This window comes from Nannizzia gypsea, genomic scaffold, assembly GCF_000150975.2.
Source record: "Nannizzia gypsea CBS 118893 supercont1.9 genomic scaffold, whole genome shotgun sequence".
Classification (NCBI taxonomy): Eukaryota; Fungi; Ascomycota; class Eurotiomycetes; order Onygenales; family Arthrodermataceae; genus Nannizzia; species Nannizzia gypsea.
The window spans coordinates 173,462-185,975 of record NW_003345193.1 but is presented as its reverse complement, the minus strand read 5'-3'; the positions used below and the strand labels follow the sequence as shown (position 1 = coordinate 185,975).

General features: G+C 48.8%; 5 protein-coding genes across 5 annotated transcripts in view; 3 read left to right on the top strand and 2 right to left on the bottom strand.

The window, feature by feature from the left end:
* Positions 1-129: 129 nt before the first annotated feature.
* On the top strand, positions 130-1,575 carry MGYG_08302 (hypothetical protein; the record flags this gene model as incomplete). The annotated part of the gene is made up of 1 exon (XM_003169350.1): positions 130-1,575. The coding sequence occupies one exon, from the start codon at positions 130-132 to the stop codon at positions 1,573-1,575; it is 1,446 nt and encodes a 481-aa protein (XP_003169398.1).
* Positions 1,576-1,950: 375 nt separating this feature from the next.
* MGYG_08301 (hypothetical protein) lies at positions 1,951-3,581 on the top strand (the record flags this gene model as incomplete). The annotated part of the gene is made up of 2 exons (XM_003169349.1): positions 1,951-2,867; positions 2,942-3,581. The coding sequence occupies 2 exons, from the start codon at positions 1,951-1,953 to the stop codon at positions 3,579-3,581; spliced, it is 1,557 nt and encodes a 518-aa protein (XP_003169397.1).
* A 1,053-nt stretch (positions 3,582-4,634) lies between these two features.
* On the bottom strand, positions 4,635-7,229 carry MGYG_08300 (RING finger protein; the record flags this gene model as incomplete). Its single annotated transcript, XM_003169348.1, has 3 exons — positions 4,635-4,733; positions 4,789-5,070; positions 5,139-7,229. 3 exons carry the CDS (start codon positions 7,227-7,229, stop codon positions 4,635-4,637), a joined length of 2,472 nt encoding a protein of 823 aa, XP_003169396.1.
* A 377-nt stretch (positions 7,230-7,606) lies between these two features.
* MGYG_08299 (hypothetical protein) lies at positions 7,607-8,103 on the top strand (the record flags this gene model as incomplete). The annotated part of the gene is made up of 3 exons (XM_003169347.1): positions 7,607-7,681; positions 7,870-7,968; positions 8,041-8,103. The coding sequence occupies 3 exons, from the start codon at positions 7,607-7,609 to the stop codon at positions 8,101-8,103; spliced, it is 237 nt and encodes a 78-aa protein (XP_003169395.1).
* Positions 8,104-8,586: 483 nt separating this feature from the next.
* MGYG_08298 (hypothetical protein) overlaps positions 8,587-12,514 on the bottom strand; it is a gene marked incomplete at both ends in the record, with an annotated part of 4,989 nt that continues 1,061 nt past the window's right edge. The window contains 2 exons of the mRNA XM_003169346.1: positions 8,587-10,587; positions 10,665-12,485. Of these exons, the coding sequence (XP_003169394.1) occupies positions 8,587-10,587; positions 10,665-12,485 (3,822 nt within the window). The remainder of the gene's footprint in view (positions 10,588-10,664; positions 12,486-12,514) is intronic.

The following is a 12,514-nucleotide window of genomic DNA, read 5'->3' as shown; positions in this document are numbered from 1 at the left end:
CTGACAAGCACAAAAGCCGAAAAAGAGCTTCTTTCGCTCCCTCGGCAATATGATGCAGTTGACGACGGAGGTCGTCGCAAATCCAGTACTGTGCCCTTCCCGGTATATGATAGGAAATACCTGCTCTCTATGTCGAGGACTGCATATTCGGACCAAGCTGCATCATCTTTTGCCCTCCCACTGCCATTGTGGCAGCAGCCTGTAAGCTACCGAACAGCCAAGTATGAACACCTGAAGCAACGGGGAAGATTTCAAAGGATACATGATGGCGACAGCAACGAGGAGCTGGACCAAGAGCACAGTGGTCAAGGGCAAGATGGAACAGAAAGTGTGGTAAGAAGCGAGTCTGAGGCGAAGGATAAACAGAAGGAGAAACATCGATCAACCACTCGAGTGCCACTAGTTCTCTCCCCTGGAGAAGCACATCAATATAGGATCTCAGGGCTTCCGGTATACCGCGAATTGCCAGGTGGACAATTCCCACATGAAGCCGATTTGAACGACTTTACTTCACTTGAGAGTGACGATGAATTCGAAGGTGACGAAGATGGGGCAAACACCTGGGCCACGAAACAGAAAAGAACCAAAACTATAAATAGCAGGCAGCGAATAGAGACTGATCTATCTCAATTGAATCCACCAATATACCTAGCAGGTGGTAATCCTACAAAAAAAAATGCCCTGCGCCTTCGTCATTTGAGCGTTGTAACAACCATCTTACATCGCTGTCTAATGGAAGGGGACTATCTTCGTGCCGGAAGGGCTTTGGGCCTGATTCTTCGAGATAATTTCGGTGGACATCCGGTAGACGTGAGGAACTCAGGGAGGTGGGCCACCGGGGCAGAGATACTACTATGGACTGGTTCTAGTTCCGGTCCTGGGAATCGGGGATGGTTTACAAGGGCTGGGTTTGAGCGCGCAAAAGAATATTATGAAAGACTGATCATCCAATATCAGTATCGCAAGGCAGCGCCGAACGCGTTAAGCCCGTTACATTTCTATCCAGCTATGTTTGGGTTATGGATATCAGTGTCCCAAGAGGAAAGCCGCTTGGCCAGAGACTCTGGAGAATCCGTCTACAACTCTGGTGCGTCCGTTGCCGACAGCAATGAATACCCTGACCCTTCTGACCCTGGTGCAAGAATGGATGACTACACGCAGAGCCATGACAAAATATCAGATAATAAAACGGCCATTATTGCTGCTCGCGTCAAGGAACTAGAAGAAGCCCAGCAGATTGCAAGACAAATGGATGAATTGCTCGTTTCTCCTCCTTTCTCGGATAGCCACGAATTGCTCAGGCTGCGTGGAATGGTATCTCAGTGGATAGGTGATCTTTACCTGTCTTCAGTTTTACTTAGTGAAAGCGAACAAGGCCTTGCTGGTATAGAAGATGAATTCGGTGATAGTCTTCCACATGATGATCGTGGTGGAAACGCACGTCTCGACGCCGAGATACTGAGAATTGAAATCGATGCAGCCAAGGAGAAAAGGTTAGCAGAGATCGAGAAAGCAAAGTCATTCTTCAATAAAGCGCAGGCTAGATTGGATCGGACTCGAAGTTCCGGTATTTGACTAGTTATAGCTATGTGTGTATTCCTAACAGCACCTGGTATGGGGGGTAGATTATTTTCGTTTCAGTGGTGCTACTCCAATAATGCACTCTGTAGGTTGTGGGAATCCCACTAATAAACTGATATTTACCCTTTTCACTATTATCATATCTGTAACGTCTTGTTTCCCATGCTGCTCAAGGCATAAATAATGTAGCTCCGAGAAAATCTATCATGTGACAAAGTTAAAATGCACCTCATTTGAGCTTAATTTCAACATCACGAAGACGTCAACAATCAATAACAGACAACCCCAGGGTTCATAGCAGATTAACGGCCAATAATATCAATACGCAGAGCTGTTACATTTAAGGATAACATATGTCAACCCAGAATCATGAGGGTTAGTGATTTCGTCCAAGGGAGCGGGGATTCAAATGGGACAGAGAAGAGGCTTCTACTCAAGCCAGTTCAAAACTCCAGGGAGCGCCAAGTTGAGCTGGCCAGAATAAAACCACCCCCTGCCTTATTAGGTGGATTACGTGGGCTCGGTCGCCCATCTACCAATAGAGAGCACAGAGATTCACTATCAGAAAGCACAGAGCCCCACGGACTGCCTAATGGGCCACCGCAGGAGATTCATACTACAAACCCAAATGAGGGGCCCGGAGACATTTTTGATACCGACCTTGAGGGTGTTGATGATTCTACTACTATTAGCGTCTTACGAGACTCGGAAGTAGGGTCCATTATAGGGAACCGCTATCCTACACATGAAGATACCAATCGTCCAGGCACAGCTGTTACCCAGAATCTTGCGGGTTATAAGTCCATTGCTGAAAGGATTAAGGAGCTTGACTCTGACGAAGAGGAAGGCGCAGAAGGGAGAAACGAGCATTATAAAATACAACAGGAACAAGATGAATTTAGAGAACAGGCAGAAGAAGACAGCCGAGAGCGTGGCTCTTCCTGGGAGGTCAACAATGCCCATTCCACGAGGGAAATGCTAAGCTGGCAAAAGATTGAAGCAATCCTAAGAGAGGACAGTTCTTCGCCGAACAGGAATGTGGATGGAGGAGGGATTTCTCATACCATGCCCCAACGTCCTCATCAACCACCGATTGGTAAAGACCACTATCAAAACGAGGCCCCGGCGACATCCCAACCCCCGCAAAATAACCACTTTGAAGTTCCTAAAATTACCCATAGACCTGTAGCGCAGAGGCTATCAACAAGAAATAGGTTTGCAGCAAGGCCCCATTTTGCTGCGCCTGACCCATATTCTGGTCATGCCGAGGAACTGAACCACGAAGTGTGAGTGTGATTGTCTTTTGCTCCGATAGATTTGCCAGTTCAATCCAGTCACATAATGTCTAACACCAACCTAGTGAAGATAATTTGGTGGGCCAACAGGTACAACATTCTGTTGATGATCAGTCGTCGGCTCATAACCGCGGAGCTTTTGATACGGCAACCGATCTCAGCGCCGTGGACTACTCAGACGATGATGGGTTTGAAGAAATGGCCCGTCACGAAGAACACGTCTCCCTGCATTCGCCCCATCTCTCCACAGTATCAGCCGTTTCATCCAAACGCCCTTACTCAAATTTTATATCTGATTACCCGCCTAATATTCTGGAAACGAAAGCATACTCAAATCTCCAGGCGGAAAGCTTTGACTATAACCCAACTCCTGTGCAGCCACTGTTTCAGCATGATGCACAGCTATCCCTCAAAGATAAACTCCTCCGCATGAAAAGTTTAACAGATGACCAACGTCGCACATTCTTTTCTTCCGTGACTCTGTCGGAGTGGGAAGAGTGTGGAGACCTGCTGGTTGACCAATTTTGCCAAATGTTGCAGAAATCCAAAGAAGCACGCCAAACTAGACGGAAGTTTGCTGCTATTTTTGAAGCAGAGATTAAGAGACGTCATGATGCTGTTGAAGCTGAGGGAAACTCCATCAAGGACCGCCTTGAAGACATGAGAGCTGGAGGTATGGGAGTTCTAAGGCGGCAAATACCCTGATACCGGCCCTGACCATCATTTTTGGCATTTGCGGCGAGTCGACTCATTACATTATACTAGGTCTGTTCGAGCAGCGTTCGGAGTTTAGCATTATTGATTTGTTTCAATATTTCTTAATATTTTCGGTCACATCGGTGAGCTCTTCTATTGCAGTATTGAGGTTTTTTACAATGATGTCCATATAAATATACCCACTCAACGCTTGTTAATTATGGGAGCATGTCTTATTTCTTTAATTCCGCATATACGTCGACACTCAATTATCCATTAATAGAAAATTATTATATAACCTAATTATACTAAATGACTTAAAAAGACACAGATACCACTCATTGACAAGCAAGCCTATATACCTTTAAGAATTACTTGTCGCCTGGTGGTCACCTATTGTAAGAAATATATCGAGTAATGTGTGACTTCATAACTAAATAAAGTGTAAATATAGCTATGAAGGCGCTCATAAAGGAACTGAAAAGGGAAGAAAACGCATTGAGAAATGAGCCCACCAGTCCATCCATCCAGTCCCAACCATGATCCGATTTATTATTATGAGCTCCATCCCAGATCCCCACGATCCATTTTGCTGTATGATGATCCCTCAAAGAAACGCCAGATACAGCAGGGCCGAATGAGAAAAGAAAGCAACAAAAGAGCAAGTTTTAGTTAAAAAGCATGCGATAAAGGAAAAACAGAATGGGCAGAAACAGGCTTTGAGGCTAAAGGAGTATCACATTCACATATTAAGAAAGGGAACAAGGGCAGCACCGTATAGGAATAATATGCAAGAAGCGGAGGGGCGGAAAACAGCAAGGAAGAAATAAAGCAAGGGATGAGATAGATACAGGCCAACGGTAAAAAAGTTGGCGCCGAAACGTATCTTCCGTGGTCAATGCATGAATGAATACAAAGTGGAATAGAATTTGGTGTATTCATGACCCCAGGCCATGATATTAAATATGGTTCTTTCTTGTAAAAGTGTAAGAGGTTATTAATAGCGGAAAAACCGCCGTGATGAGTAGCATAGGTAAAAGGGTCTCAAGGATAGCGTTAAAGCTAGGATGCTGGCACCGCTTCGCTACCGGTATCATTACTGGAGTTAGAGACACCCTCACCTCGGCACAAAGGACAAGAATTGCGTCCTGTTGTAAGCCACTGTTAAAATTTATGTTAGCTTTGGACCTCATGGTATTAGTATATGAATACGTACCTCATCAATGCACTCGCGATGGTAGACATGCTTGCATTTATTCAATATCCTCACTTCTTCGGCTGCCTCGTAGTCGCATAAGCATATGAGACATCGATCACTCTCTGCTATTGGAACACTCTCCTGGGTTTCTTCGCCGATACTTTCTGCAACCAAAGCCCCGGAATACTCTACAAGACGATATAGGCCGCCTGCGGAAGTTATTTCGTCCTGCGTTGCGACAGGGGGTTTGGCTGGGCCTAGTAAGGATGACAGTAGTATCATGTCCTCATATGTGGGATTCTAGAACTCCGAGTTAGTTTATGGTTGGGTTGTTTACAAAACAAAGGGAGCTATGCGGGTGCACATACATCTGTAAACAAGCTGGGCGCAGCAAATGCTGGGTGGTTCTCAGCTAAGTTGGTTCCAACAACGTAGATTAGCCAGCTTCGTCCCCCCGAGGGAGAAGGATCGTCGGGTTCCACTACTCCGTTCCTTCGTGCGGCACCAGAACCCAGTCCACGATGACGAGCAGCTTCTGAGTCGCTTCTACGGCGCTGTCTTGCAGGATTAAAGCCCATTGGGTGTTCTTCCAATGGATCTCCTGGTTCTCCTGTTCCGTCCTCATTAAGTTGTGGAAGAATAGCCGACGCAGATGAAGGCCGTCTACTTGGTGTGTTGACAGCAGATGACACCCTCGATAAACCCGCTTCTGCTGGCGTAGACGGGGGCGGATTTGGGCCCTGGGGACTGTCGGAGAGAATAGTTGGGAGTGAGCTAGCTAGATCACTCGAGGACCCAACATCAGAGGGCCGGCGAGAAGAGTTTTGGGATCGAAAATGGCGCTGGCTGTCGTAATTTGCTGGGAAAGTGCTGCCACCAACAGAATAACGTCGCGGGGAGAATCTTGAACGGCCATCCGAACGCCGCAGAAAGTTACCCCCGCCTCTATCGTTGCGTAGAAAATTACCAGGGGCAAGAAGCGGCAACCGGAGGAGTGACTCTACATTAAGTCGGTTGTTGGTGGTAGTATCACCTGCCGCTCCGTTGCTGGGTGGTACGGCTCGCACACCAACAACAACCAAAGTGAGCAAACGCCGTTCTTGATGCCCGTCTGTTGAGCCTTGCCCGTCAATGTCCATCTGATCGGCGTTATCGTCACCTCCCTCACCTGAGGTCTGCTGTGTGGAAGGACCGTCCTGGTTCACAAATCTGAAGACTCTCAAGAAGTTCACATGGGGAACGTTTGGATCTTGCGGCGCATCAAGATTACTTATAGTCTCCTGATTAGCTGAAACTTGCTGTAAGCCGTTCATAAGAGATTCCAAGGGTCCATCTAAACCGTCTGCGCCAACGGACTGAATGCTGGGTACCGCCAAATTTGTATTTCCGGAAAGCTGGGCGGCAATGGCTGTTGCAGCAAGCTGTAGGACGCGAGAGAGCGGTGTTTGCTCCTCTCTCCTTAGTAGCCTTGTTGCTCGAGATCGAATAGTTGAATGCCTTTGGTTAGGAGAGCTAGTGTGGTAGCCAGGGACTGGAATTGGGCCAGACCTGGGACTCGAACTAGAATCATCAGGCTCATGAGCCTCATCAATATCCGTATCAACATCCATATTCGCTTCAGTATTGCTGGGAAGGTGGGGTGGGTGATCTGAATCATCAGAAAGCCCAGCACGGGAGGGTCGCGTTGGTGCGGGGGGTGCCGACTGGTTGGGATGTGTTGGGGTCGAGTGTTGGTTGAACATATATGATATCGGGGAGGATATTGAATGTCGAACATGACTCAGTCTTGCACGATATCTCCAAGAAAGGCGGGAAGGGTCCGTATTTCTGGCGCTGGACGGGTTCTCTAAGAAAGTTGGGTTTGGTGGAGAATCTGGCAACAAAGCAGACTCCCCTCTTGGAAGGGCATACGGCCCGCGAATCGATCTCCTGCGCGCTATTCCCCGAGTACTAAGGGTTCGGAATGACGGAAGATGTGGTGTAGGCTGGGGTGAATCTGATCTTGGGGAGCTCCTGGAGAGGAGACCATCTCGGTGTGCTCTTCCTTCAGCTGGAGTCTCTTCCCCGCTATTAAGCAGGTTTCTCAAGACGGAGTTTGGAAGTATTCTCGTACCCAGACGAGACATCCGAGACTGTCTGCTGGTGCCTGAGGCGCTGCTACTTCGAGTCACAGACCCGGCTGGTGCTGGAAACTCCTCCAGGGCGCCGTCCGAAGCCCACGAAGGGTTGCTCCGCGGTTCATGTCGACTGTTGTCCGGCGGGCGTGCCCAAGAAGGAATATGCGTGCTGTTTCTCATTCTCTGGCGTGTAGAAGTCGGTGGGGTTGGAAAGCCATTATTATTAGTATCGTTGCTGCTGTTGCTGCTGCTGCCGCCGCCGCCGCCGTAGCTGTATCGTGGCCGATCTCTGTCGTTCGTAGTTCCTGGAGATGTTCTTTGCGAAGAACTGGCCTGCCCCATATCGGCTAGAAGGTGGTGGTTTTATAAAGTTGAGCGCAGATCAGAGAAGCATTTCTAGGGTGTCCAGATGCCTCCCAGTAGCAAGCGGTTAGAACCTAGCGGGATAGTCAGCGATACAGGCAACCACGAAACGACCTGCTTATCAGATATATCAAAGGGCGAGCCCCAGACTGGTCGTCCGTTTGCTGGAGAGCTGATAGTCCCCAGAACTGCAACCGACAGGGCCAGGGGGGTGATACGGACAGCTGAGCCTGGGGTTTAACTAACTTGAAACAACACTGAGAACGAAGCGGTAAGGCTCCTTTAGGCCGTTTCCAGACAGCCCTTTCAGGGTCCCCGCTAAAGAACAGTGACGGCCTCTGTCGCGTGTGAAGAAGATGACCGCAGGGCCGTGTCCTTGTACGTCGAGCCAGAGAGCGAGCGTGAAGGTTGAGGGCTGCGTGAGCGTGAGCGTGAGAGCGAAGAAGCTGAAGTTGTTGGCGCCGAAAGAGCAAAAAAAGCGTCATAACTAGGCGGGCGGACGACAGCGACCACTTGCGCAGATTATTTCTCTTTCTTTTCTTTTTCTTCTTTCTTCCAAGTTCAGCTTCAACTTCAACCTCAGCTTCAACACCACCACTACTAACTACTACTATGGCAGCAACAGCAAGCATCACCTCTCCATCCAGCAGACGGAGTTGATGGCCGCATTTCAACCATGGAGTTACTCCGGACGCTTTACGTCTGCTGGGACTGCTATGTATGTTTACAGGTTTGGTGTCGCTCTTAGTTTACCAGACCTTGGGCGAGCCACTGACAGAATACGATCCAGGCCAATAACCTGCATAGAGAGGCTGAGTGCACCACAGCCAGCGGAGCCAAGGTTTGGTTCTAATGATACCGCCTGTCTTTGGGTCGATGGCCTTCTTTTCCATTGCACCAAGCTTCAAAGGAGACGGCCGTGACAAGAGTTTGGATTGCTGTCTGCTGGTTTTGATTGGCCTCGGAGGTTGCGCCTCGTTGTGCACATAGCTAACCAAACGATGGCGCTTACCGAAACTTGATTTAAGGGGATACTTATGAATCTACACTGCGGAATGGCGTGCGCAAAGCCGTATGCATTGGTTTAGTGTCGTGCTGAAATATGCCAAACCCTCCAGCTGAAGGATGCCATTTACACCTGGTTGTTTCGACAGTTCAGGTTTATTCCTAGACGACCAGACTGAACGACTCCTCCCCGTACTGCGTTACCATAAACAAGCGATAATTTTGTCTAGTGTATTTCCATCCTAAGCTTTGTGAGCTATATTACAGTATTCATTTATATATCTATAATTCTATATCCTCCTTTTTGATCGAGCCACCCATTCTGCTTAAATTATGGCAATTGAAAGGAATACCCTACCCGCGACTCCATGAAGGGCTCAGCGGGCCAGCCCTGAACCGTACACCCGTCATCTATATGGTCTCCTGACAGAACCAATGTGTGCTCCAACAAGCACGCATCTTCACCGACCGACGCTCCCGACAACAATCTTGACTTAGTTCGGAGCACACTGCGGCTTCCTACCTGCAATCGATGAAGCTCGAATTCTCCCCTCGTATTCAGATGTCCCACCAAACTAGCATGGTCAATCGTCACTCTACTCCCTAGAGTTACGAGGTCGGGCTCTGTCATCAATAGGTCGGCTTCACCGCTGGCTGCTAATGCACAGTCAGCGCCTATAGTGGCACCCAGTGCTCGGTAATACTGGACCATATATGCCGTCCCGGTCAGCAAAACCATCGTATTAATCCGTCTAGGATACCCTGTAAAAATCCGCTCGATAGTGAGCAGAATCTGCCAGCGCTGGCAGTAGCTGCTTCGGTCCCACGGGTAGAAGCCTTCCTGTCGCCGTCCGAGAATTATCCACTTCGCCGCTATTTTGATTCCCAAGGCTGCAGCGCTCTGCATAAGAGTCACTGCTCCTACAACTGCAGTGAATGCTGCGTAAAATATGAATGGTCTCCACCAATGTAGTCCAGGCATCGTATGACCCATCCGTACGAGTCGAGAAACCACTAGTAAACCCGTAAGGATACTGGAAGCGGAGTACACCGCGCCGATGGCTGCAGCCAGAGTAGAGTATGCAACAATGGCTCCGATACCGAGCACATAGTAGTCTGCTTGTCCTTTATAAAAGGCTCGTCCAAACGGCGTTATTGTGTCATTGTCATCATTTTTTAGATCTAGTTTCTCCAGGCTTTCTTGGCTGTGGTTTCGGGGAGAGGTATTCTGGGGAAATTGTATGGCATCTCCATGCTTACTTCCAGTCCAGGTTGTATTGTCTGGGTATGAACCGTTCCGACGTAGAAGCGCCCCTGATCCAACCGTGGTGCTTTTTCCAACAGTAACTCCAGGAAGAGCAACAACATGGTCTCCCACAAATGCCCCATCCCCAATGACTATGCGATCTCTTCCTATCCCGTCGGATGTAACAAAAGTAGATCGGGATCCGAATACAACATCATTGCCAATCTCTAGAAGATCGTAATCCTGGACCATTGTAATTCCAGTGCCTGGCCAGTAAACTCGTTTGCCGACACGCCCGCCAAGCATTCTCACTGCAATAGAGACGAGTTCATAGTGCGTTCCTATAATCCGAGTCAGCCGTGAGATGTCTCCTCGCGGGAGAATGGAATCCAACACGGCGCTTCGGATTTTTTGCCGCTGGGTAAGCTGATTGCATGGACCAGGCCTCGGTCGACCACAGATTAAATCCAACCCCAGCTTGACAAGGCATACTGCAAAAAACCAAGCGAACGGACCGACAACAGACCCAGAGAGTATCACCAAAGTATAATACCCAATCCGTGATGGGCTCACAAACCAGAGGAGTTGATGATGGAGCATGTCAGTTTGGGCATGTCGGTACCTCATCACCACGGGTAAAAATGCCACTATTGCCGGAAATCGAGAGATGAATGATACTAGCACCGACAGCGGTACCACAACTAAGACGTACCAAATCCAATGTGGTTGTGGGATCTGTGCAGAGACTAGCTCACGGTTTGACTCCTGCGCGTCCTCCATTTCCCAGCTAGACGTATTTGGCCCTAAACAAGTCCCAGACGGGAGGTCTGTGCCGGAGGCAATGACTGCATTGAGGCCCACAGTACAGTCCCGCCCAATGCGAATTGGTTGTAAAAGCATAGATGTATTTCTTTCTGCGGAGAAGGGGCGACACGAGCAGTTATCCAGCACGACATCATCACCAATTTCAATTAGGTCGTACTCCCCTAGGGAGGCATGCGGATGGATGCGAACGTTGCGGCCAATGCGTGCTCCAAGAGCACGGTAATATAGGACTCGGGTAAAGCCGAAGCGGTCGAAGACACCCTAATGATGTTTACATAGTCAGTGCATGCCCATAAACTGCTCAGCATACACACATCAATAATATCAGGGCGACTTACCATCCCACACACTTGGAGTACTTTTTGTGTCAACCACCACCGAGAATGATAAGGTCCCCACATGGGGTATATCCCAGCCCGGTATCGACCTATGAGTAGCCATTTGAATGCAATTCCCAGGAGAGGAGAGAAGACATGTATCACTTGTCGAGATAGCACCCCAGCCATAAGGATGAGGAAAAGTCGCCCAACAACGGAATCTCGGATTTGCCAGCGGAATGCTTGAATTAGAAAATACACAAATATGGACCATCGCAACGTCTGCAGTATTGGGGAAAATACACCCAAGGGTATTAAGTTGAGCAGAAGAATGGCTGGATTTGTAGAGCTGTACGTCTCCCGGCAACCAGGGAGATCTTCAGACTTTGCCTTTTCGACCTTCGGCTGGACCATAGCCTCTTCGATGACGATACTTATTTCCGAGACTGTACTGTGCCGAAATAGTACATCACTGGCAAGTCGAATACTAAATTCTTGTCGAATGCGAGAGACAAGACGTCCAGCTGTCAGGCTATCCCCACCAGCTAGAAAGAAGTCTGTGGAAGTCCCGACATCCCCCGGTGTTAGTCGCAGTGCACTGGCAAAGAGATCGCAAACCCGTCGTTCAATACGTGAGGTTGAAGACTGCGACTGAGGGTGAAGTGAGGCAAGTACGGCAGCTTCATCTATTTTGCCTCTAGAATCCACTGGTGGTCGCCCATTAATGATCCTAATACTACTAGGAACAAGGTATCCGTCAACGAGAATGCGAAGGCGTGCATATATATTATCAGCAGATAGTTGATCCTGAATGGCATTAAACAAGATAGCCTGAAGGTATCCGTCTACTAGGTTGGTCCGGATCAGAACATCCGATATCCCAGCGATCTCAGTAAGATGTGCTTCCACCACATCAGGCTGGATAACACATCTTCTTTGGCCAATTAAGACATCCAAAGGGGTTTCGGGTGGAGGGCACATTGCTTCGTAGTGACAGTCGGATGGCAAGGTATCGTCTGTAAGCGTCTTCATTCCTAATCGACGACTGAGTTGTATGCGACGTAGTTTGTTGTGAGCCTTTGGGACGTTATCCATATAGACCAGAACTGCGGGCCGCTTGGGTTGGTCCAGGCGGTCTTTGAGCGCTTCATGTATTTGTCGGAGATCAGGTCTTTTGCACCCTGCAGGGGTCACGATCACAGCACCAACAACTTCCTGTAGTACGTCATGGGGTGTAGAGAATGCCATGGTTTCTGCAACCCGACCAAAAATGGCGGAGGAGGGGTCCTTTGAGGCTGATATGATGGCATCTTCGACCTCCAGGGGGGAAATTATCTCTCCTCCACGGTTAATAACTTCTTTGCTTCTCCCAGTAATATAGAGATACCCTGCTTCATCCATGCGTCCAAGGTCGCCAGTGTCGAACCACCCAGCTGCATCAAAAGCGCTTGTATCTATACCAGCGGGCGTTAGATACCCATTGAAGACCGGAAGGCCCCTCACACAAATCCTTCCTGTTGTACCAATGGGGACGCGGGACGCTCGTGATATATCCATAATGGCTATGTCAGGGCCTGCTGGGAGGCCAGATGTCCCCACTCGGGTGAGGTCGTAGTCCAGAGGTGGTGCTGCAATAGGAGCACATTCTGTCATCCCGTAACTTGGTAAAATAACACAACCGAAGGTAGAATGAAGCTGCTCTGCAAGAGTTGGAGGAAGGCCCCCGCCGGCATTGCAGATGAATTTGATGGAGCTTTGGTGAACTGATTCCTGACAGCTTTCTGCTTCGGCCAATATCATATGGTGCATGGTTGGTGTTGCATAGTACCAAGTCGGACACCACTTTTCAACAGCATCCCAAAAGAAACTCG